The sequence below is a fragment of the Oxyura jamaicensis genome, chromosome 3 (assembly GCF_011077185.1).
Source record: "Oxyura jamaicensis isolate SHBP4307 breed ruddy duck chromosome 3, BPBGC_Ojam_1.0, whole genome shotgun sequence".
Taxonomy (NCBI): Eukaryota; Metazoa; Chordata; class Aves; order Anseriformes; family Anatidae; genus Oxyura; species Oxyura jamaicensis.
In genome coordinates, this window is record NC_048895.1 from 87769226 (window position 1) to 87795161 (window position 25936).

Here is a 25936-nt window from a genome sequence, read left to right on the forward strand (position 1 = left end):
TTACAGATCCCGTGTGCAGTTAGGAGCAGTAAATGCTATGTTAGCAAGCACACCGAAACATGCAGTTACCAGCTTCCAGGGGCGCAATTAAAGAGGCGGGATAACGCCACGCAGTTCACCAGGATATCTCCCTGGTGCTGGGTTAGTGTTTGTGCTCATTCCTAAACCACTGCAATTACACCCAGCTATTCTTATTGCTACCCTTATCGAGTTTTATAGCCACAAACTATTAAGCATTCTCTCCAGGCTAAGCTCTGAATACAGAGTCAAATTCCACCAAAGACTATTTTTGGCCAAAAAAAGGCTGCAGGCTCTGAGAAGATAGCTAATTAAACACCTTCATTTGTAACCCTTAGTTTCCACTTTCTGCCCCAGCAGGTTTTTAGGGTGCTGACGCAGTAACACAATACCTGGAAGTTACGAGCCTTGAATTCACTTTTCCAACAGACTCCCCGCTTCCAAAGGAGCACCAACAGCAGCTCGCTGGCATGTGGCTTTCATACAGACATTGCATTATTTGAATGAATCTCTCTGTAAGCAGGACCGTACTATAAATGAGAAAACAAGGGTATGTTCATTCACTGGGGAGAGATGTTATTTAGATTATTGTTCTCTAGATAAAGTGCATCAGCACAAAACAGGCAACTCTAATTTCATGTCTGAGATGCGTTTGGTTCGGATATATTGGACTATTTGTGGCTGCTGCATTGTTCCATATTATTTCATTAATCACATAACAACCCTTCCACTTCCCGACTGAACATGCTAACTCTAATTACCTCTCAGCTACACAGATGTTTCCTCATTTAGATATTCAGTGCGTGGTCATGTGTCACCGCCACTTTCACAAAGCATTTCAGCTTATATTACATCACTTCGACGTCCTTCCTGTGGGCGAGCCCTCTGGGTTAATATGTCCTTTCGGGTAACAAATTGATTGCTACAGAGATATGAGTGATAGATGGACGCAGCATCTACATTATCTGCGCTGGTTATGCACATGCAAATGTGAAGGATGCATATAAGGCAGAAATGAAAGGAGCAGTTTGAGACAAGGAGGCTGATGTGAAGACACTATCAATTTCTCTAGCCCACACTGTTCCCACTGCTAAGTCAGTGCTTTGGCAATGAATCACCCTGCTTCTGATCTCAAATTGCCCAGAAGTTGGCCAGCCCACAGTTTGGACTGTTGCAAATGTTTTAATCAGGGGACCGAGGAGGATTCCCCAATTTGTAAACACTCATTCTGTGCCCCCGTGTTTTTGTGCAACACGAAGACTGGAGCGTTCAGCTCAAGTTGTAAGCAGGTCTTCAGCTGCGACACCAGCGAGTGCTGCAAAATGCACGGGGAACTTCCTCGGCGAGGGATTATTCCCGGGGGCTTTAGATCACGCATTTCAGGCGTGGTATGGCACCTGACGAACGCATTTTATCCAAGCAAAGTGCAGAAAGGTGGGGTATTAGCAAAAGCCCATGTACGACTGATTTACAAAGGAGCTCTCACGTCATTCCGAGCCCTTCAGAGACGAGGCAAAGTAAAAAACGGTGGGAAAGCAGCGAAAAGGGATTCAGAAGAATGCCGACAGCAGGTACTTCCCCCTGCTCTCGGTGCCTCCCCTGAGAGGCAAAGGCCCGGGGGTGCTGCCGAGAGGGCTCCGGGCCACGGCCGTCGGGGGGACCCGAGGGGGATCGCGAGCAAGGACCGGCGCGTTATGTACAACTTGGGGCTTCTGCCGAGCTCCAAACCGCTCTTCCTCTGCAAGGAAAAGAAAAAAAAAAATGAGAGAAATAAAATGAATTAGGCGGATCCAGCCCGCTGGAGGGGGAAGCGCCGCCGGCGGGGGGCTCGGGGCCGCCCCCGGGCTCGAGGCCGTCGGGGGGCGGCGGCAGAAGTTGGCGGGGGGCTGCGGGGAGCCCGGGGGGAGCCGCAGCCCGCCGGGGGCGCCCGGTGCCCCGCCTCGGAGCCCGGGGGGGAGGCCGGCGGAGCGGAGCGGGGCGGAGCGGGGCGGGAGCCCCCCCGGAGCCGCCCGCGGGGACCCTCCCTCCGCTGCCTCCCCGCCGCCTCCCCGCCCCGCCAGAGCCGCCCGGGGAAGCGGCGGAGGAGCAGCCTCGCTCCCCGGAGCCCCCCGGCGCCGCGGCGATGCTGAGGGAGGAGGAGGAGGAGGAGGAAGGGCGCTGGTAGAGGGGCGGCAGCGGCGGGGCCGCGCTGCTGCCCCCGTCGGGGGGCACCTGGGGGGCTCCGGGGGGCATCGGGGGGATACCGGGGGGATACCGGGGGGCACAGGGGGGTACCGGGGGGCACCAAGGGGGGCACCAGCGACCCTCCGAGCCCCTCGGAGCGCCGAGCGGTGGGTCGGGGGGCGGCCATGCGCTGAGCGCCCCCGCTGCCGTCCATGGGGCGGCGCTGAGGGGGGGCTGCAGCATGAAGTCCCTGCTCTTCGGCCGCTTCCTCCTGCTGCTGCCCTGGGTGCTCGTGGTCATCATCGTGCTGGACATCGACAGCAGCCGCCCGCCGCTGCCCCCGCGGGCCGGAGCGGGGGGTGATGGCGGGGGGGGGTCCCGTGTGCGCGGCCCCGAGGCGGCGCTGCCCACCATCTACGCCATCACGCCCACCTACAGCCGCCCGGTGCAGAAGGCCGAGCTGACCCGGCTGGCCAACACCCTCCGGCAGGTGTCGCGGCTCCACTGGATCCTGGTGGAGGACGCGGCGGCCCGCAGCGAGCTGGTGAGCCGCTTCGTGGCGGCGGCCGGGCTGCCCTGCACCCACCTGCACGTCCCCACGCCCCGGCGCTACAAGAGGCCGGGGCTGCCCCGGGCCACCGAGCAGCGCAACGCCGGCCTGGCCTGGCTGCGGCAGCGGCATCAGCACCTGCCCCCCCCGCAGCCCGGAGTGCTCTTCTTCGCCGACGACGACAACACCTACAGCCTGGAGCTCTTCCACGAGGTGCGTGGGGCGGCGGGGAGGGCTCCCCTCGGGCGGCATCCCTCCCAAAATGCGTGTGGCCCCCTCCCAGCCCCATCCCGCACGGCAGCGCCCCGACGCCCCGCGCTGCCACGGTGTTTGGGGCACCCCGCGAACTTGCGGAGGTGTTTCGTCCTCCTCCAGACAACTTTCGGTTCCTTCCGGCTGTGCTCTCGCTGCCTGCAGTGAAGGGGCTGCTCCAGGGACAGGCACCGAGCTGCCCCGTCCGTCCTCCGGGGCCGCCCCGACTTCCCCGAGCCTCCCGCCCCTAAAAGCAGCCCCTAAAAGCAGCAGCAGGTTGTCCCCGTAAGGACTAACCAGCCCTTCGGCAGGCTCTTTCATAAAAAGATGTGTTTTCAGCCCCTCGGTGAAGGGCTTTGCTCCTTCTCAGTGGGAACTGGCAGGGATTTGGGGGAGGCTATCCGGCTTTCTGTCTCATTTCCCCTGGCAGGAAGGAGGGATGCTTAATAATAATTAATGGATGTAAAGCAGCAGAAAGATGATTGCTTGCATCTCCCGTGACAGTTGGGAGAGTAACCTTGGCAGGGTGACATGGGAAGGGGACAGGAGAGGAGGCTGGCAGGCAGGTGGGGAGCGTAAAGGGCTGGGGACGGATCCTGGCAGGCAGTGCGGTGTAGAGCAGCGTGCAGCCCCGATCTGCACTTCACAGGCATCGTGCTCCCTCAGATGTTTTCCTCTTGGTAGGCTAAGAGGATCGTGATTCACAGAAATGTGAAGCACGTGAAATTCCCCAGAGCGGGTTATTTTAGAAATGCCTGTGTTGGCTTGTGTTTAGATTTGTAGCGCATCCGCTTCCACTTTCTGTGTGTTGACGGGTACGAGGTCCCGTTGAGCAGAGATGCCCTAGTTCCCTTTCCAGTTCGGCATTCAGCATTGAAGTTGATAATTGGAGGACCTCTGCCTGGGGGCTAAGCTCTTGCTGTGATTGATTTCCTTAAAATCTCACGGCTGTGCTTAGGGTGTTATGATGCAGAGTAATTCCGTATACTGATCTTTGGTGGGATGGGAGTGCCTGTCTCTACTCAGAGACATGAAACCAGCTTCATTCTTTCAAAGGGACTCTGTAAATTGGTACAGAAAATGCACTTTCACACCACAAGTGAGAGAAAATATCTGGAGGTGAATCTCTACTTTTTTTGGAGTGCAAGTGTTTAGGGCAAACTAAAGGAACAGTATTGCAGGCATGTCACTTGAGTGTCCCACAGCTGCTGGGGTGTGTGTCAGATTTATTCTTTTATTATTCCCTGTACTGTTCTAATTGGTGTGGGTGATGAAATGAAAAGATACAAGTGAGCTCTCGGCCACAGCATGCAGGAAGGCAAAGGAATACATGTCTGAAGGGCTAACCTTAGAAATTACCAGCAGAGCAGGCAACCTGTGCTCCCTCCTGCTGGCAGGAGTGGCAACCTCACACCTGCAGCTACGCAGCCCCACGGCTTCTCTTTGACCAGGGTTCAGCCGCTGTGCAGGAGGTGTTTGTTTTGAATCCTACGAATGAGCGAGTTCTCCTTGTGAGAGGTAGCAGCTGGAGAGCTCCAGTGCAGGAGCAGAGAAGAGCTCCTGCTCCAGCTATCACTGAACGCCCCCGTGGCTCTCTCCTGGCACCGCTGACGGGCGCTGTGTAGGGCAGGTCTCTGGGATGCCGCTGACAGTGACTCCAGGAATGCTTGTCAGCCTGGCCAAGTTAACTGAAGTCTCCTGGCAGCATTTGCTGGCACGACGTGCCTGTATGACGAGTGGGAGGTTACATTTGGAGGGAGCTAGTAGCCTTGTTTTCAGGCACGGCACTGCCTGCAATTTTATTTCTCTCCTTTTTTTTTTAAAAAAAAAAAAAAAGGGGGGGGGGGGGAGAAAAAAACAAGTTCTGTGTGGTTACGGATTCTGGCTTGACAGCTCTGTAGTAAATCCTGCTCTCTCCTTGAGGGATTGATTGATTTATGGGGGTAAACTGTGCTTCTCTTCTCCAAGCACAAAAAGAGCAACTTCAGAACGTGTTGCATGCAGAAATCCAGCAGTAACTCTGTCGTGGAAGTGGTGTGAAGATGCCTGGGAGGGAGGTGTTTTCTGCCTGCTCTTGGTTACCTTACCAGGCGTGATTCTCCAGATGTGCAGTTGCCTAATCCCAAGGTCTGAGTAACTGTACAGTCTGCTTACCTGGGAGAGCAGTGTAACCGTGGCGCAAGGAGAGAGGAGCTCCGACTGCTCGTCCCACCTGCGTTGGCTGGGTGGCCTCCAGCAAGTCACTGCCCCAGGCCAAGGGACGGCGGGTTGGTGTCAGGTGTGCCTTTCACTCAGAGGTCTGCTCGTTCATAGATATAGTCAGAAAGGGGCAGGGGACGTGCCAGCCGGCTGCAGGTCGGTAAAGGATTAGCTGCGGTTTGTGGCAGCTCCTCTGCTGCGGGTTTCCCTAGCGCCCTTACAGAAAGCAGAGCCTTTTAACAGCAAAACCAAAAGGCTTCGCTGTGAGCGGAGGTGTATAAACGAAAGGGGCACGATCACGAAGGAGGGTGCTTTGACAGGGGATGCTTCTGAGAGCTTTTGATGAGGGAACTCTAAACGCTGTCCAAAGTCCTTCTATCGGGTACTTAGGGGAGTGAGTGTGTTACACCTGACAGGGAGTGAATGGGGCAAAATGTGCTCCGTGGAAATCAAGGGGGGAAAAATGAGAACAACAACAAACCTTACAGGGGTGTTTTGCTGGGAAATGTCACCATCTGCAGTAAATCTGGAACCCGCGGGTGCTTTTATAATAGTTTATTTTGTAGGACATGCAATGACATGTGTGTGCAGCTTAGTGTTTGACTGGCAAAAGTACCTCCTCACAGTCAGGCTGGAGAGGGTCTGAGCAGGTTTAGTTGTAGCTGGTGTCTTTCCACTGCTACTGTATTCCTTACTGGCTCAGCCTAGGCTAATTTTTCTGAAAAAGCTTTGGGGAAAGGACCCGTTGTCTCAGGGGTTGTAAAATTATTTGGAGAGCTAAGTGTGGCTACGGTTATGATCAAGAAATATTTCCTGGAGTGGAGGTGTGGCTTCTTTAAGTTATCCCCAGCTCTTTTCGCCTGAGAGTATAATGGTGCTCAGGTGAAAAATCACACTTTTACTTCAGTGCTGCTGGGTCTGGTGTATTGTTTTGTCGTTTATTCTTTTGGGATCCAGACCTCAAAACTGATTTATTGTTTCCCCTGCTCAGATATGATGTGTTTGCCTGGAGGTGTCCAGCTGCATCTCCCATCAGAAAAAGCAGTCCACTTTCTGAAAATGTCTTTTATCATTTGAACCTCAGCCTGGGTTCTTAACAAAGCTTCTGAGGGGCCTGAAATCCCAAATTCAGTATCAGATATGCTATACAGATGTTCCTACATGAGTCATCATAACTTCTATTTTTTACTGTAGGCTGTTCTTTTTGGAGTGACTCTGTTATGGTTTGTTGTCTTTGTGCTTCATCTTATTCCTGAATGCAAGTTATTGTAATATTGTGACTGATGCCTAGCAACTGCCGGTTCTGTATTTTTAGACTTCCAGAAAGAAAATCTTAGATAAGGCTGGCATTCCACCTTCATAGAGGATTTTTTTTTTTAAAAACAAGATCAGCCTGAGCACTGGAAACTGAAGGCAGACATTGTTGAAATTCCACTTCCCTTACCTCTTCACATCCTTCGTGTGCTTGTGGGTCTCAGTTGTTTTCTCTGCCCTTTCCATATTTTGAGTAGTTGGCCAAAGGCCACTGCTTCCATGGTCCACGGATGGTTGTACATGCAAGTGAGGTGAAGCTGGAGATCCACTCTGCTATTGATTGTGTGGACTCTCCCCTGAAACCTTTGAGATGAGAGCCATGCTGCTTCAGGAGTACAAAGAGCGGGAGCAAAGGTCTTTAACTTGCTAGAAGGTGAGCTTGCGCTATTCAGAAATGCATTAACTTTTAGAGGTTCCTAAGTTTTATCTGTCAGCCTTGCTTGTATGTCACTCAGACGCATAACTGTGAAATTCAAGTGCTTATATCTAAAACCATGATCTCCCTCACTGCCACCCCTACCCCTTTGGTCACTGGTGTCTAAGATTTCGTAGCAAGGTTTGCTGGGTGCCTAAAGTGTGCAAGCACATGCCACTCACTGTCTTGTCTGAGTGTGAGCTGGGGATTCACAGACTGGGTCTTCTTAGAGGAACTTATGCTGTAAGGTGCGTTCTGAATGCAGACCTGCAGAACACAGTGCAAAGCATTAATCATCATTTCTAAGGAAAAATAAATCCTTTTATTTAGTAGCTTAGTTAGTCTGGTTGCTCACTGAGTTGGGGACTGGAATTCAAATTACCAAAGCTGTTGCCTGCACAAAATGCCCTGTCGTGCTATAAGGGAAGGAAGCGGAGGAGAGAGATCTCCATCTCCTTTGCTTGAATTTGAGGTAGTATTTACAAGTAATTCAAGATTTGTGGAACCACAAAAAAAAAGATACGAATGAGATCAGTGATGAGGACAGTCATCTGGGTTGCTCTTCACAGGAGTAATTTAAGCAAAATCCAAACAAAAATTCTCTAGTATTTTGGAAGTATGCAAGTGCTTAGGTGGTGGCCTAAATTGCCCAGACAGGATTATCCTCAAATCAGCCGGATGAGAATGGAGTTTCTTGAAGAACAGAGGAAAAATAGTAAAGATCATGCCTTCGCTAATAGGCACTGATAATTTCCATAGTGGCATTGAGGATGAGTTGTGAGACTCAATCACATTAAAAATGTTTCCTCATGCCCCTGCCCTTCCCTCTCCCAGAGGATTTGTACGAAGGTAGCAGATATCCTAGTGGCTGGTAGCAGTTTGTGGCTTAAAATACCCGCGTTAGTAAAATCAGAACAGAAATACTTGCAGGCACTGTATGTCATATAGGCATCGGATGGCCAATGGAAGCGCCTGTCAGCCATGCACAGCTCTCCTTCCTTTCCAGGGAGCTCTCCGTGATGGTGTGGGGCTTTCTGCAATGTGGCCAGGGCAGGACAGCCTCCGTTCTGTTACGGGCCTGAACGCAGCGAGGTGTTTCCTTGCTGATGCTGTTCTTCTTGTGCTTGTGCTGTGCAAGGAACTCATGAACTCACCTAGCTGTTACGTGCTGTCTTGTCAAATGCATGTGTGATGCAGGTGTTGGACCTTATCAAAGTTAATTTTATACACGTTTCAGGGTATTGTTTTCTTTGCTAATGGCTTTAATTGGTTTGGGTTTGTTTACATGTAGGAGATGGCAGTTTTAATTTGCTATTTTATCCATGGACTTAAATTAGCACCAAAAGTAGACTAACCCATTCACATTCCAGGGACTTTTGATCTGATGCAGTGATCAGAGAAACCTAAAGGGAGCTTTTCCCCCCATTTGAATAGTTTCTGGATTAAACCTCAATTGAGAAGTGACATTGATGTCTGCTTTGTCAAAAGAAAAATCTCAGGAAAATATTATGAAAGCGAAGACAAAATTTCTGCATCTCTGACTGTTCATGACTGTTATTCCCTATTAGCATAAGAAGGGTGAAGGGTTTTATTTTTTTTTTTAAATCTCTTTTCCAGTCATTCCTTCCCCTACCCCAAACAGACTTCATATTAGACAGAGTTTTTCTGGGAAAGAACAGTGGGAAATTGAATTTAGGCTTCAGTTTTCCAAAGATCTACTTTGTAAAATAGTTTGAAAGCAACTCAGAGAAGACACAAGAGAAGAATTGGATATTTACTATTTATTCCAAATTTAACAAGGGAAGGGTTAGTGTTGTTTTGATAGCTTAATAAAGTCTATTCAAGTTATGACAATTATGTAAAAGTAGACTTCCATGTATCTTTTAATGGATATACTTATGCAAACGATTTTAAAGTAGTGTAAATGAATCTATTTCTCTCTGAAAACATGGAGATCTTTTGTTGCATCTCCTGGAACTGGTTGGAAAATCAGATTTCTGCTCTAGCCTTAAAAATAACACTCAGTAGCCTAGACAGAATTAAATATTAGCTGGCTGTCATTAGTTATTTCCTTCGTAATAAAAAAAAGATCTAAATATGAGTTAGCAGCACATTAAATATCTTCCTGGTATATAAATGGTTTAAGAATACGTGACAGATTTTAAATGCACACTGACAATTCCCCTTGCACATAGACGTGTAATACCTATGCTAAAAAGGCTGGATGAGAAAAGGCTGGTAGAGATACAATGAAATAGCTTAAAATGAGAGGAAACAGTGACCAAAAAACAGAAAAAAAAAAAAGCTGTTTGAAGCAGATTTATCTAAGTGAGGGACTCTGGGTTACATGGTGCTAAGCACTGTCTATTTCTGTATTTTGACAACAGTCTTTTTTACCTGTGAAACTAATGCCATTACTATCAAATTAATTATGAATGGTTGGAGGCTCTTTAGGGGGGTGCCTTGCATGATGCAGGAACACAGCTGAATGGAATGACAGAAAGTAGGATAAGAAAAAGGATTAGTAAGTAGAAGAGCCAAAAGAAACATGAACAACAAATCTTTTGGAAGTCTTCCCAAGTTGGCTCCTAACTGCTGTAGTTTAGTACAGTTTTCTCCCCGAGGGAAGCAGTACTGACATTTGTACCCAAGGATTTAGAAGCATTAATCATCATATCCAATACATAAAATGTTGCTTGAGAGAAGGGAAAATTAATCTATCATCTTTCCTATGTGGTGTGGATTGGGTAAAAATCAGCAAAGCAAGCTTAAGGCAGATATTTGGAAAAAGTCTAACAGTAAGGATGATGAAGCGCTGAATCAGATTACCTGTTAGGGTTGTAAAGCTTCTGTTTTTTGTGGTCTTTAAGAAAAGATAAGACAAACATCAGAGAACCATAGAAAGGCTCTGGATAGGAGGACCCTTAAAGATCACCCAGTTCTAACCCCTTTGCCATGGGCAGGGATGCCACCCACTGGATCAGGTTTCCAGGGCCCCATCCAGCCTGGCCTTGAACATCTCCAGGGATGGGGCATCCACAGCTTCTCTGGGAAACCTGTGCCAGTGCCTCACCACCCTCTGAGTGAAGAGTTTCCTCCTAACATCCAATCTAAATCTGTTTTAGTTTAAAACCATTCCCTCTTGTCCTGTCGTTATCTGACTGAGCAAAAAGTCACTCTCCATCTTTTTATAAGTCCCCTTTAAGTACTGAAAAGCCGCAATGAGGTCACCCCACAGTCTTCTCTTCTTCAGTCTGAACATCCCCAGCTCCCTCAGCCTTTCTTCACAGGAGAGGTGCTCCAGCCCCTTGATCATCTTTGTGGCCCTCCTCTGGACCTGCTCTAACAGCCCCACGTCCTTTTTGTTCTGGGGGACCCAGACCTGGACACGGCACTTGTGGGGCCTCACAAGGGCAGAGCAGAGGGGGACAATCACCTCATTCCCCTGCTGGCCACCCACCCCTCTGGTGGTGCAGCCCAGGACGCAGTTGGCCTTCTGGGCTGTGAGCACGCACTGCTGGCTCACGTCAGGCTTTTTGTCCACCAGAACCCCCAAGTCCTTCTCTGCAGGGCTGCTCTCAATGAGTTCTTCTCCCTGTCTGTCCTTGTGTTACGGGATTGCCCTGACCCAGGTGCAGCACCCTGCACTATAACTTGTTGAACCTCATTAGGTTCACATGGGCCCAATTCTTAAGCCTGTTCAGGTCCCTCTGGATGGCATCCCTTCCTTCTGTTGTATCAACTGCACCACTCAGCTTGGTGTCATCTGCAAACTTGCTGAGGGTGCACTTGATCTCACTGTCTGTGTCACTGGTAAAGATATTAAAGAATATCAGTCCCAGGACAGACCCCTGAGGGATACCACTTGTCACCAGCCTCCACCTGGACATAGATCCTTTGGGTCTAGTTTAAATGCCATTTATCTGGCTGTGGGGCAGGGCAGGCTAGGTGAATGACTAGACACATGTTTTGATTTGTAGACCCTTCCTACACATTTTCTGGTGGAGACATAGATCCCTGTTTACTGACAACAGACTTTCTTCTTAAAGTTACTGTCACCAAAGCCTCATTCACAGTCCCTGAACCAGAAAACCACTGGCACAGATTTTCTGACACAGGACCTCCTCTGAAGTAAGGAGCTCCTTTTCATGTCTAAGAAAATGAACATGGCAATGTTGCTGCTGAGCTATCCTTCTGGCCTGTAGTGCAGTCAGGTAAGTTCTGTTGAAGTAGAAATTGGCTTTATGTGACCTGAGAGTAATGTACAACACCTGGTTGAGAACTGATAAGGAACCTGGCTATGCTCATGCTTTAACCCATAGTTCTTTTTCCTTTTCTTTTTCCTTTTCTTTTTCCTTTTCTTTTTCCTTTTCTTTTTCCTTTTCTTTTTCTTTTTTTTCTTTTCTTTTTATTTATTTTTTTTTCTGGAAGACTTGTGTTAAAGGAGCTCTAGGCTCTAGATCACATCTTTGGTAATAATAAATTGGATTTTTGCATATAGATCTGTTTGAAACTCACTGGGATGGAGTTTCATCCAGGTGAGCCTGAGTGTGTAGACTGACCAGTACAGACCACAAACTACACAGGGGCTGAAGTGACAGAGAACAGAACAAAGCTTACTGCATGTGGCAGCTAGGTTTGTTTTTGCTGTCAACATTGAATCCAAATAGAAACACATCAACACCAGGCTGCAAAAACACAGGAATTGTTGTTCCTGCCTTGAAGCCTTTTCACTGTAGGAAGTATATTTCCTTCTCTTTGTCATTTACCTTCATTCCCCCAGGGCTTTTTTATTTTCCTCCTGGCTTGGCATCTTACCTATCCATCAGCACATCCCATTAAGTAGCTTTTCTTGATTGACTGCGGTGCTATTTTTGGCAATGCTTTTAACGCTATCTCTTTTATTGCTCAGCTACGTTTTGTGCATTTTCACTTGTTATTCTTTAGTGGTTCCTATATTAGTACTATATCTACTGCTGTATTCCCATCACCTCATTGGGATTTATTTTGTCAGTTGTTACCGCTCTCTCCTGTCATTTCCTTGCCCACTCCTTCCTAGTTCTCAACTGCTTCATTTTGGCTTGTTCTGCCATCTTGCAGTGTCCTTTTCCCCATCTTTCCCCATCCAGTACATCACTCTCCTCCTGTGTCCTGACCACTTTCAGATAATCAGAAAGTGAAGAGAGGGAAGAAAACAAAACAAAACAAAACAAAACAAACAAACAAACAAACAAAACATTTCCAGAGGGAGATTCATCCTATCTTAAGATTGCTGTCTAAGCTGGGCAGGATGAATCACATCAGCAGGTTCATCTCTCTGCTCATTAGCTATCAAAGTTTAACTAGGATTGACTAGATGCCTACCCTTCAGAGAGTTATGTGTAAGAAAGATGAATCTTATTCATGTAAACTAATAGGACTTAAAAGTGGTGAACATTAAGATAGCATGTGCCGCCACACATTAAAGTGACAGCTAGAAGAGTAATTTAGGAAGCTGTTTGTAATTTATAGGCTTTTGGCAGTAGTTTAACTCACAGCAGCAAAGCTATTTAGAATTAACATGTTTTTCAATCACCTTTTTGAGTCCTAATGATTGATAGTGTCATATCTCCGTTGCAAGCTGACCTTTTAATCCAAATACAGCTTTCTTCCCATCATACATAAATACAGCCATGACACACAAGCATGTTAAATGCAGTAATGCTATTCTCAGAAGATTAAAAGAAATATTCCTACTTCCATCTGCCTAGCAAATCCTGAGGCTGTAAGGTATTTCAGAATTAGCATAAATACCGGTCTAGATGTGCTCTTTCAGTTTGTACTTAAAGGGATTGCTGTATTCTTGACACCCACTTATTTCGTTCTCCACAAATGTAACCTGTGAGAACAAAGAAACTGACACGAGTGCAAAATGAAGAGCTCTGTAAATGCGTGCCTATTTTCTCCTTAACTCACAGACATGGAAATGAACACAAGACTGTAATAATTAAACGTTCCTGGGACATTTCATACTGCTTTCTGGAGGTCAGTAAGACACTCTCGAGTAACAAGGTTTCCCTACAGACTGTAAGGTGAAGTACTGATGAAAATCTGTCTAGCTGTGTTAGCATAAATGGTGCAGCCAGTATTCACCCTGCCCAGAAGCTCTGTGTGGTTGGGCTCACTTTGCAACATGTCTGCCCGAAGGTTTCCTGTGAGAGCAGGCAGGGCTGTGGCACAGGCAGGAGTCTGCCCACACCTTGTGGCAGTTCGTGCTCACCATGCAGAGCATGGGTGCAGGCTGGCAGCTAGCACAGGGCTGTCAAAGTGCTGTAAAACCAGATGCCAAGAAGTTGTTCCTGCAGCCATGCGCTCAAGAATGTATCAGTGCTAATAGAAAGGAGGTAGAGGACATGTGCCATGGGTGGGTGCACGGCTTGATTGTGCCCTTGGAAGCCTACTGCAGACTTGCCCGTGTAGACAAGCCTGAGAGGATCATGCCCAGTGTTCGTATCCCATGTGCTTGGATGTTAATGCCAGTACACTGTTAGAAAAGCTTGCAAATGGGATATATCATTAAAACCAGAGCTTCATGAGAAGGTTTGACTGATTTCCATATTTGAATAGTTAATAGCTAATTCTGTTTTTTGTTTGTTTGTTTGTTTGTTTGTTTTTGTTTTTCTTTTGTTTTTCTGAATGGAGGAGTGGGAGAGGCAGGAAAAAATATCTTAAGCAGGCAGAACAGTTAAAGGCAAACACCTTTAACAGTAATCTCTAGAGACATTCATGGCAGTCTCTTACCGACACTGACATAGCCAATAGTTCGGACATTAAATGTGCACAACTGGAAGGAGAGGAGGTGTACACCTCTCCTCTGTGTGCACATACATATCTGGATTTTTAAATATGTATTTTATGCATTCCCTATATTCTCTTAAAAATCTACTAATGCGTCTAGCTTAGAAATGCCAACAAGAGTGAAGTGCTCTCTTTGTTTTTTCCAGTGGATCTCGTGGGAGTGTAGATGATACATATGATAAATCTTTCACCTTGACAGAAAGAGAGGAAAGTGTTTAATATTTAACCAAGGTTGTCTTTTACTTGAACATCTATCGATAGGGGAGTGCAGTTACAAATAAGTAAAATTTCATTTGCTTTTCTTGCTAAGATGAGTGCTTGGAGGAGAAAGGGATAACCTTTCCCTAAGGAATAGGCCTCAACTACACTAGAAGATGAGATTGCTTTAAAAACTGATCGAATTAAGCCCATGTCACACTGGAATAGTTTCCTGCTTGCTTAAATAAAACCGTACTTAAGCACGGTCGTTAAATCAGTGGCTTTTGAACTAGTGTGGTAAAACAGTGCGAGTTGTGTCCGCGTTGTCAGTTCTCAAGTCCTCACGCCGCAGCGGCGGCCATTTTCCTGCGGGGAGCGGGGCCTCAGGGCTCCTCTCCTGTTTTCTGCAGGTGGTGGTCTTCTAGCCTGGGAACAGAAGAATCCCAGTCCAACACGCCTGTTGCTAAAGAAAGAGTGATCTTCCAGTATCCGTAGTTTCTTCTAGGCTAGATGAGGACTGCATTTCCAGAATTAGATTTGGTTACACTGGGGAAAAACTCCCATTACTGATAACAAACTTGCAGAAGCACACTGCCCAACCTGCCTCCTGTCCTTCTCAGAAACTCAACAGCTCTTTTTGAGAGGAAATGTAAATGTTAAAAGGGATAGCCCCCAAATTTATTTATTTATTTGTGACCCCTTAATAGATCTAATCTGCATCTTTTGTCCAAATCTGGTATGCTGTGGGGCTATGATCTCTCTCAGTGGGATCTCTCTCACAACTGATATCTATAGAAATACACTTACTGAGAGAATGCTGTAGTTTTGCCTGCAACAAAGATCTAATGCACCTTGAAAAACTGAAACAAACAAGAAAGCAAGTACTGTTTTTTTCGTGGTTTTAAAATTATTGTTTTAAAAATAACATGAATCAGACATTTCCAGTAGAAAGGAGGTGCCTACTAGCTAGGACGCTGGAGATTTCACAGAAAACAAGTGGGCCTATGCAGCTTCCAAATGCTTACTCTGTTGGGCTGGCACCTGTAAGCTAGAATTCCTTGCGAGTACCTAGTACCGACGATTAATATGTAGGCTTTCCACCAACACTTACAAAAAAAGCTTACTAGGAAAAAAAAAACGCACAAAGTCACGCTGCCCCTGCCTCTTGCAGATGCGTACGACCCGCAAAGTGTCGGTGTGGCCCGTGGGACTAGTGGGAGGACGGCGGTACGAGCGACCCGTCGTGGAAAACGGCAAAGTCGTCGGCTGGTATACGGGCTGGAGAGCTGACAGGCCGTTCGCTATTGACATGGCAGGTAAGCACCAAGCTTCGTGGCGCATCAGCGTGTTTCTCGTAACACCTAGACCTACATTTTCTGTGAGTGGGACAGAAACAGATGTCTCGAGGTAAGCAGCTGTTAAAACTTCTGAAGTGTAGCCGCTGTACTTTAGCATTAAATATCCAGGAAGTCTTAGCTTGCACATCTCATTTAATTAAGTTGCTTCTTAGTGATAGCTGAACTTACTTTCACTTGCTTTTAATTTTATGTGGCAACTTGGCAGTTACATTGTATAAATTGTCTGCAACAATTACAAGTACAATTTACAAGTTAATTGTAAATTAAGCTGTTAATTTTTTTTAAAAATTAACGAGTTAATTTTTGCAATGAACGCCTCCCTTTCCTTGTGTCATCAATCTACAGCAGTCAGTATAAATGGAGACCCTTCTTAGACCCCATATTGTAAAATGCTACTTTATCATGAAATAATTCATTTTTTATTGGCTATTTGGAATGATGGTGATAACTGTAGACGGATATAGTATGAAATGGTGTGCTGAGGGGGGGAAAAAATCACTGTCAGCTATAGCCTAATAGATGAAGGCAGAAAAGCTTCAAAATTGATCTACTCAATCTTCGGGTATGAAGTTAGCACACCACAGAGCTCTGTCTTGCTGTCAGTCCATGCTTAGACACTCTTTTTTATATACTCACAACTGCCACATGAATCACCATGGTGCCAAATTCTGATTGCTGATGTAGCAGCAGCTGGTTTCCCAGAATGATACGGTATTTGCACTTAAGCATATTCAGTATTCAGGGTGCAGAGGGAGGGGGAAAAATAGGGATACAAGGGCAAGAATGGGATAGAAATAGGCAGCAATTTTCAATTTTCTTAAAACCTTTATGCTTCAGGAGTGGGAAAGGGACAGTGCTTTCTCAACAGACTGTTTTTATATGGATTGAAGTGTTTGATGACAAATATGTATAGTATCTACAGTACAGTTGGTTAAAAATAGCACTAGGAGAACTAAGTAGTAGCAGAAATATCAACAGGTGAATTTTTCTGCACTGTAGAAACCTTACAGGTTACAAGTATCACCTGGCATGAAAAAATTTGAAGCCTCGAGGTAGAGGCATTCCTCGGGGGGAGATCTAGGTATGTCAATCCCAAAATGCCTGCAGCCTGGCTTCAGCTCCACACTTTAAGAAGTCTCTGCCTGTGGATATATAGATACGTACAGATACTATGTTGTAGAACTGGTTACTCTTGGGCATTGTAAGGATGATAGCATGGTTCATAATTCATTAGGAGCAGGCAAAAAGCCATTACACAACATTAGCCAAGGGACTCTAATCCTGATATGAAGAGGTACATGGAAAGTTCATGTCATCTTTGCTTACAGTTTGCAGTGGCTGGCTGAAGCACTGGCATGAGGGACAAGCAGCTCCATTAGGAGCATGACCTGCTGTGACGTGACTACAGAAGTCATGGAAGAGAGAGTTATGGAAACAGATACAAGGGCTGAGAGTATAGGAAATTATTGCAGAGTCACCAGAAAGGAGATACTACTTTGTGAAAGAACTTCTATTTGTCTTCAAAAAAATAACAGAAAAATCAGAAAAAAAAAATACGTTTTAATACCATTCTTTCAGTAAAGAGGGAAATGGGTGTTATGTAGTCAGGTAAATATGTATGTCAAGTTTGCATCTTCATTCTCCTCAGGAACATGGTGGAAGGGCACAATTGGAACAGAAGCTGTGAATTCAGAACTAAAAAGGTGTCTGAACAGGTGTGGTGTACAGGATGTGTGTGAACACTGTTTTCCAGCCTTATAACCTCCTACCCCACCTCTATACCTTTGGGGACTTGGAGGACTTGCTAGTAAACTGAAGTGCATGCTGATTGCATCACTGGAATTCCTCCTTCTACTGGCACCAACTATGTAAGCAACTAAGGTTATTTCATATACTGCATGTAGGGAAGAGCAGGAATAAAAAATAAATTCTGTGTAAGTTAAGCTGTCCAGCTGTCTGTAGCTGTTTCTAATTAAAGTTCTGATTCCCATGGCGATGATAAGGGTTCTGTTCTTTTACAGAACCATATTTTCTTAGTGATTTTCACAAGCATTTGATCAGGAGGCTTGGTATGGAAAGGATGGCTGTTCAAAAGGTCCCTGGTTTAATTTGTGGCTGTTCAGTTGAAGTGCATCCTTGTGCTTAAGTACACAAACTTCTTATTCTCGACTTTAAGATATAGGGCCAAATTCAAATCTGCCACAAGTGGAGACAGGTACTGCTGATTTCATTGGGATCAGCTAAAGACCTTAGCTGGCCAACTTCTAGTTTCTTCTTTGAAATGTCCTCACATGTGGCAGTCACATTTTATCTGTTAAGTGAACATTGATTTCTTTGGAGAAGTTTGTGGTTGACACTGTTATTCCCTGGTGCTAAATTGCATTCAGAAAGCAGAGGAGCTGTTTCCTGTGTTCCTTATTGTCTGGCAACCAACAGAGCATACAAATTAGTTCTGGTGTTTTTAAAGTACTGCCTCAGTTTTAACGGTAGGTGTTTTCTAGAGTTTGACAGACTCCCTTATCATAAGGGAAGAAAAGGGAAAGAGAATGGGGTGTTGTGAGCAAAATGTGACAGTCTCAGCAGGAAAAGGGGGTAAGAAATGACTGCAAACACATGGGAGAGCACTCAGATGTTAGAGAAAAGGGGGTGTGAGAAAAGAGAGTTCAAGGAAAGTAAGGAGAAAAAGCACAGGTTTCTTGGAAGATAAGTGTGCATTCAGAAAAAGGCAGGGGCAGGGGAAGAGTATATGTATTTTTTTTCCCCTCTTTGCTCTGTCCAGCAGAAGCAGGGGAGATCAGGGCTGAGGAGGGAAATAAAGGAGCTGCTGTTCGCTCTCTCACCTCCTGAGAGCCCCTGGACTCACCCACAGGGCTCTGTGGTACAATACACATCCCTCTTTTTCCACAGTTAGAAGTGGTGTTCATGCTAAAGCCTGTGTGCCAGGGCTGTAACTCCATGTTTGCAGTACTGGCTATGGAATAGATTTAAGTAGGGAGAGCAGTGTGGCAGTACAAGCCAAAATTAATTTTCAACTTCTAAGGTAAATTTTACCTATTTGGTTTCACGAGAGTGGTAAAAGGTATTTACCATTGGCTGAAATTCAACCCGTGCTTATTGCTTTAGATGCATGTATTACCTAGCGCTGTTGAAGCTCTAGGTTGAAGGTTTTGTAGTTCTCAGTGAAAACAGTACTTTAATGGATTCTGCAATAAATATTGTTTGTACTTTTACCTAGACTATGATGGTATTTTATTAAGCAAAGCTGAGCAAAATTCTATATCCACGACATGAAAGTTACAGAACTTGGGCTCTTGTGTTACACAAAGAATGGAATTAAGAAAATCTTCCTCCAGATACAGACAAACATTACCCAGAGGGTAGGAAAGGAAACATATTGTCTTTTCGAACAAGCAATCCTAAGGCTTTAAAAGTGTTATTGAATTATAGGTTAAACATGAACTGAGGAAAACTAGGTTAAAAAAAAAAAGTTATACTGTCATGTTAGGAACTAGGAGGTATGGAAATGCATTGTCACTCAAGGCAGGTTTCATCTTAATCTAAGCAAAATTTACTGCAAGACAGACACCTTTTTCATTAGTATTTCTGTCAGACTGAACAGGATTTGACTGTGAAAGCTGTGAAGCATCTTTGCTCGTTGTGACTCTAGCTGAGGCACTCTTTTTGTAATAGGTTGGCAGAAAAATGATGTGACAGACCCATCTCACTCCCTTTTTCAGGGGAGTGCCATAGTGAAGGAGGTGAAACTCCAGTAGTTGGTTGCCTTGATGTAAAACTACCTGAGGAGGTCTCGAACACTGTTCCTTATTTCACCAACTTGCCTCCTGTCACGGCTTTTATCCGTGGAAGGACGCACACCCGTTGAGTATGGCATCGTGAAGTATGGCATCATTTTTTTACATCTTTTTAGGCAGTTTGGTCTAAATGGATGGGAAAAGAGTAACTTTAAGCAATAGCTCTTTTCGGTTTGGTTAGAACGCTATTCCTGCATATTGCCAGATAATTGCTGTTAAACATGTGGTCTACCTGTGCTTGTCCTAACGTCAGGCTCCACAAATACTTAGGCTGTCTACAAGGACATACTGGAATTTCTCTGGACCTAGAGAGCCTGATACAAATATCAACTCTAGTACACCATTACACTTTGATATCTAAAAGAACGCAGGCTGCAACAGGAACACTTTGAGGCTTTGGGGGAATTTAAAAAATCCCTCCCCGTGCCTCCCCCCAAAAAAACAAACCACCACAAACTATTTTCAGGTTATCAGTAGCCACCTGGGCAGCTGAAGTGAGTGCACTGGTTGTTTATTATAGACCTGGTTCTAAATCTTCTGTAAGTGACACTGTTATCGATTTACTTACAGCTTGTTTCCAGTGCAAGGGTTTTTCGCCACCCATGAGAACAAGTTAGATCATGAATCTCGCAGTGTCAAAACTGTTCAAGGAAAACGGATGCATGCTTTACATTAGCATTCCAGGAGCTGCTTCAGGCATACAGATTAATCTATACCTGTGATTCACTGGGCAGGCAGATTTTGGAGTCATTCATTGTGCTCCAAGTCCCTCTGCTAGGGCCTGAGCAACCACCTGTTTCCTGGATTCTGTGGTGATGTGAGATCTTTCATACATCTCATCTTTCTCATGATTCTCCTGAGAAAAAAGCCAGTCTATTAAAGACACTGCAAAACATGGCGCATTGCATCCAAATCCGATAGAGCTGCTGCTGCAAGACGAAGTACAAACAACAACCACAAAAATGAGTGGCTACAGCAGACAAGCTGAGAGCCCCCCACCCCGCCATCACGTACGTAACAACTACTTTACAGCTTGCCTGGTTTATAATGGAGAACCTCTTCCAGGTGAATGAATTGTTAGAATGTTTCTCTGTTCTGAACTACAAACAATGTATGTATTTTTAAATATTGAACCCAGATTTTACATCACAAGGAGAAGAAGGAAGCAGATCCCAAGTCAGGACATGTTTAACAAATCTAAGGGAGCGCCTCAAACTGTGCGGAAACCAGCGTATCTGTGTCAACACCAGCACTGAGCTAAACATGCTAAAATGCTACACATCTATCACATTATCACTCTGGAAGTGATAAAGATGCTCAGTTTCTAGCTTGCCTTCAGCTAGTGTCCTATCTAGAGCCTTCAGGAGGCATTTATTGTGGCAACTAAATCCTCAAAGGCTGTCTAACTGGGTGAAGAAAAACGTTTATCACCGAACAGAAGCTGTTGATCCAAGACAAGTCAAGGTGTGAATTAACAGATCGGTTCCATAGAAAGAGGCACAGATGCAGTTTTTGCCGTGTCTTCCAGAGGTCTCATCCTCCAACAAACTCATTCGTATCCAGGTGGATATTCAGCCTATTAGATTTCAGTTACAGCCTTGCACTAAACAAACAAAATGCCCCTTGGCACTTTGTCTATGACATTGGCCCATGGTATTTCAAGTCATCAAGCCCAGTATGACCTTGTGGGAATAACGATAAAGAGTTGTCTGAGCATAGTGCTGCTCAGTTATGCCACACTGGAGACATAAATTCCACCTAATTCCTTGGTGGGGATGGAATTCAAACACAACGGTGGCTCTTCATCTACTATCATGGGATCATTAGCTACCAAGGGGAGTAACTAGTGCCAGTGTGATCAAAACCTCAGCCATCTATCTCTTCTTGATGCCAAAATGATCTGTGATAAAGCCAACCAAAAGCTGGCACTAGAAAATATTTTCCAAGTCCAGTGGAAGTCTTATCTACAGAAATATGTCATGTGAAATTAAAGCAGTTATAGAGCAGAGCTGAAGAACTGCAGAGCTGGGAGACAAGTCTCCCTGAATTATTTTCAAGTTGCTGCTTACTCAGTCTCTTAAGATACACAGAGAACGCGTGAACACTGATCACGAAACCAAGCCTCAGGCCAGTCAGTACACAGCAGTCTATTTCCTTACTGTGTACAACAGTATAATAATTTGACTTAATTTCATGTCTGAAAACATGGGGGATTTTTGACAGCACTCTAGAAGGGTGGTTTGCAGTAACGTGGTACCAAGGCTATGTGTTACATGCGGGTGACACAGCACTGTTGAAGACATAAGCATAGGAGAAATTCATCCTTAGACCTGACTGTTTTTCAACACAGGAGCAGGTTTGCTACAAGACCCTAGAAGAAATTCTTGTATTGATAAGTATGGACTGTGGGGAACCAGGGACCACGTTATTTGAGACATGCAAAGAAATGCTAGAAAACGTGTTTCTTTTCTACCTAGGATGGATGCCTTTACCACTCTTAAGATCTAGGACACGATTCTAATTTTGGTGTTTACTTCATTTTCTTCTTCACGGATGACAAGCATAAATCTTAGTGTTTTAAAAAGAAACAGCAGCTCCTACAGCTGATCAGGACTCCAACAAAGACTTACCTCGCAGAGCAAACAATACGGTTTCACGTCCAAACTGTCAACCACTGTGAAGTCTGGTTACACCAAAAAATTTTAATTGCTTGTTCGAATTTAGAAGAAAACCTAACCAAAAATACTGACCTGAACCAATGTTGACAATACTGACCTAACCAATGTGGTGGTTATTTACTTTTAAAGAAAAAAAATCACTTTCTGGAGTCTTACTATAATGTAAGGTAAAAGTGGTTTCAACACACTTTCTTTGCATGTGATGTATTAACTACTTCCTTTTATTTTCTTCTTTAAAAGACTCCCATAAAAGACGCAGGCAGTTACAAGGAAAATACAGCAGCAAGACAGTTCTAGTAAAAAAGGAGACAGACTTTCTCCATTAGAGAAAGTTATACTCCTTTTTAATGAGAAAAACCTTAACATTGTCTTTAACATGTTCACGGTTTTCCAAAACAGACATCAAAACTGTTGTAAAGGGACAGCAGATTCTCTTACAAAGGGGCAGCTGGAACCACTCAGAACTGGAAAAAAGCATTTATTTATTTCGTAGTCTTGGCTATTAGACATAAGGCATTGCGAATGTATTTTTTCTCCACAAGTGTATCAGAACAGTTCTGAGTCATACTTGAAGTACACATACGACTGAACCTTACTGAATGAAAACACTACATTTCAGTAAATAACAGCAAATGGGAAGACTAACCTTTCTGCTTCAGAAAGGGTGAGTTTGTTCAAACTCCTCATTTCTTGGTTTGTTATCTCCCTTTGAGGAGGGGCTTAATTATTAGGGGAAATGCATTGCCAACAGAGGTATGCCCACTGATGAAATCCTTTGCATAGTGCAATGCACAGATCAGCTGCAGACTGTCTTGCAGGTGACTGCTTATAAATGACATGTCTCATCAACAAGGTAAAAGTCTCTAAAGACAACAGTCATCAGTTACACAACTTTTTTTTTTTTGACTCTCACCTTTAAACCTGGAAGTGTCTGTTCAGTGTCAATGTCATACATTTTATTTTAGTTAGAATTCAGTTTTATTAACTAGGAGTAGAAAGGGAAGATAGTCCAACACCTTAGCAATAGCTGACTTTTCAGGCAAAAAACATTCTCTTTGTTACAGGAAACCGATAAAATGTGTTGAAAATACAGTGCAATTAAAAAAAAAAAAATCTGAGTGCATCTCCAGGGCAAAACAAAACAACGTGGGATGTACAAAACTGTTAAATATTGTCTACCCATATAATCAAATTTACATGTTTTTAAAAGGAACATGGAGATTTCTAGGCTTAAGTGTAATCTGCACAAAATATAAAACCTTAAGGGGTTTCTTAACCTTTTCTTTTTTTTGTCTTCAAGGGTTTGCTGTGAGTCTTCAAGTGATTCTGTCACATCCAAAAGCTGTGTTCAAGCGTCGTGGTTCGCAGCCGGGAATGCAAGAATCGGATTTTCTGAAACAGATAACTACAGTGGAGGAACTGGAACCAAAAGCAAACAACTGCACAAAGGTACTAATTTCCTTACTAAAAAGCTCTTGTGTTTTCTTTGGAGAAGGCTGTACTAACGCAAATGTTGTTTCATAGGTCCTTGTATGGCACACACGAACAGAGAAAGTCAATCTAGCTAATGAGCCAAAATACCATCTGGACACAGTCAATATCGAGGTATGAACTGGAGACAAAGTTAAGCAAGAGGTACAGTACAACGGATGTGTCAGAAGGTGTTCACAATCAGCCAGTTACAACAGTCTACATGTGTGAGATCTCTTAACAGCCACCTGATGGACTTCTGTGGAAACAAAAAGAAAGTTGTCAGATCTCTAATAAGCAAATCAAATGGGTGTGCTTTGTTCTAACTTGTTTGCATGCATTTCTGAACTCGTCTTAATAAACTGACACTTACCTTTATTTTAAGGCTGTTTCCACATAGTAAAAACAAGCAAGAGAAACATGACTGCAATGGAATATTTTCAAAATCATCATGTATGTACATAGTTTTTGTATTTATCCAGCTTAATGGTGTAATTATAAACTGATTTTAAATCATGAACAGTTGATCTAAATATTTGCATAAATAGATGCTCCAAATTGAACATGTTTTTCTTCATGAAAAGCAGACTTCTGGAAGAAATAGCTGTCAAGTAGGTCATACAATGATGAAATAAAAACCCACAATCATTTATGGATTTATCCTTTTAATATAGGGAAATAACATTTTATCATTACGAGGCACCATAAAATGTAAACACAATCACTGTCATAAACCTGGATCACTGCGAGGAAAAATATATCTGTTCACATTGAGTTACCTTGTATACATGTTGTGCCACTAGTTCTCAGCATTAATACTGTGTACATGCCTCGTGAGCCAGATTGGGTACTTCATCACAGGAAACTCAAATAGATCAAACGCTCATTTTTTAAAAGAATAAACTATTAATTTGTAGAACTACAGTAACATCCAGGTTTATCTTTCTTTCAATAACCACATTCCCTGTTATGCACACCATAATAACATCACAGTGAAATGTATGATGAAACAAAATTTCTTTGATACACTAGAAAACATTGCTCAGTGATACATTTACATTCTATTTATATATGATTAAACATTTGTTCATACAGTACCTTCTACAGGATTACTGGGTAATTTTTTTTGGGGGTGGGGTCAGGGTTTATATTTTTGGATATTACTAACATGATAGCTACATCCCTTATATGCAAACATTTGATCTAGAATTTTGAGGGAAAAAAATCAGTATGTGGTTAAGCAGCTTCTTAAATACATGGTCTGTGAAATTGTATGCATTGTATGAAAACGCTGCCAATGATATATAAATGTATTCTTGATCTGCTTTTCACTACATCAAATTTAAATCAATATAGACCACAACACGGTCAGTCAGTTATATTCTTAATCTGAACAGCTTGGGAAAAAGAAAAAGAATATGTACATGGAGAGAACAGCAAAAGTAAATGCATTTGACAAGGAATGTTAGGTGGCTGTTCTGGAGGAAACTTCTATTGCAACTTTCATTTCCACAGTTGTGTGCTCAGAGTCTGACCAGAGGAGCTTCCAGTCCATCCTGCCACTGTGCTGGGGGGCTGGCCAAAGCCCATCACGTTGCTGGAACTACTGAGACTCATCCCGGCCATTTGCTGATTCATCTGTGAAGCATACACAAGTCTTGTTAGTACCGGTGCTGAGAAACAACACACCATTAGCCAAAAAGCAGTGATGCCTCCAAACTTAGTAACCCAGTTAAAGTACATTTTCCTCATGTTAATATTTCTTATCAAATACTGAATCAAGATAAGTTTCTAAGCATTTTTCAAGGCACTAGCTTTTCAGGAGGCACTTTCTGCTCAAGTGATCACCATTATATGTAGGTTGACTGGCTGTAGCACTTGGTGTCTGTGACAAGCCTATAAACATTCTGCTAGTGAATTCACAAAGCATATGACAACGGGGTCTGATGTGTTTCAGTTGGTAACAGTTGAAGTTTCAAAACTAACCAGCAAAATGTTGGCAACTACAATAAAGAAACACCAAAGCAAGTAGCATATCCTTGTCTACATTTGCAACTCCGCATGGTTTTTGTTTCAGCAGTATTTCTTTGGAGACCTCAAAATCTTGACTACACTGTTTTCTATACAAATTGTCCATTTAATTGGCCAGAAAAGACACAGATTTATTATTTTGAGTGTTGTCTAAATCTAAGCATTTTTACTAAAGAAGCAACTCAAGATACCATGACTACCTTAAAACAAGTGAAATAGTTCACCTGAAATTAAGGAAGGTAAATAGTTAAAGGTGGGCAACAGTTCAAAATCAAGCACATTCATTTTAAGGATGGTGCAAAAAATACTTCTACTTTCTAAAAGTATTATCTATTTGGTGTAATTTTCAGCACCCAACTTAAAAACCTTTAAAAACCTTCTTACCTTCTAAAAAACACTTCCTGACAAGCTAAAACCTTAACGGTATAGACTGAGTAAAGATGTCCCCTCTTGAGTGTTTGAGAGCAAGACAGCAATTACCAATCAGAAGCACTGAACAGGGATGTTGGCTAAGCAGCATCAGATTCAAGTAAGAGACTGCACCGGGTAAAATTTCAGAATTCATGTAAACAAAACCGTGCAACATCAGGGTACAAAAGGAAATTGTGAAAAGCTGGTGAAAAAAGTTGTTAAATGAACTG

The 25936-nt window shown here is 44.0% G+C and overlaps 2 protein-coding genes across 3 annotated transcripts in view; one reads left to right on the forward strand and one right to left on the reverse strand.

Annotated features, from left to right (window-relative positions):
- Positions 1 to 2380: 2380 nt before the first annotated feature.
- Positions 2381 to 23912, forward strand: B3GAT2 (beta-1,3-glucuronyltransferase 2). The gene is made up of 4 exons (XM_035320737.1): positions 2381 to 2944; positions 15118 to 15262; positions 23095 to 23243; positions 23319 to 23912. Exons 1-4 carry the CDS (start codon positions 2423 to 2425, stop codon positions 23403 to 23405), a joined length of 903 nt encoding a protein of 300 aa, XP_035176628.1. The 5' UTR covers positions 2381 to 2422; the 3' UTR covers positions 23406 to 23912.
- The window catches only part of SMAP1 (small ArfGAP 1), an 88130-nt gene continuing 86106 nt past the window's right edge, over positions 23913 to 25936 (reverse strand). For both annotated transcript variants that reach the window (XM_035320735.1, XM_035320736.1), the window contains one exon: positions 23913 to 24902. In XM_035320735.1, coding sequence (XP_035176626.1) covers positions 24768 to 24902 — 135 coding nt within the window. In that variant the 3' untranslated portion in view covers positions 23913 to 24767. The remainder of the gene's footprint in view (positions 24903 to 25936) is intronic.

Excerpts from the sequence above, each read along its gene's own strand:
- B3GAT2 (XM_035320737.1), top strand. The coding sequence starts at position 2,423 with ATGAAGTCCCTGCTCTTCGGCCGCTTCCTCCTGCTGCTGCCCTGGGTG. Across the intron at positions 2,945-15,117 it reads GCCTGGAGCTCTTCCACGAG|ATGCGTACGACCCGCAAAGT; the intron begins GTGCGTGGGGCG and ends TGCCTCTTGCAG. Across the intron at positions 15,263-23,094 it reads GTTCGCTATTGACATGGCAG|GGTTTGCTGTGAGTCTTCAA; the intron begins GTAAGCACCAAG and ends TTTGTCTTCAAG.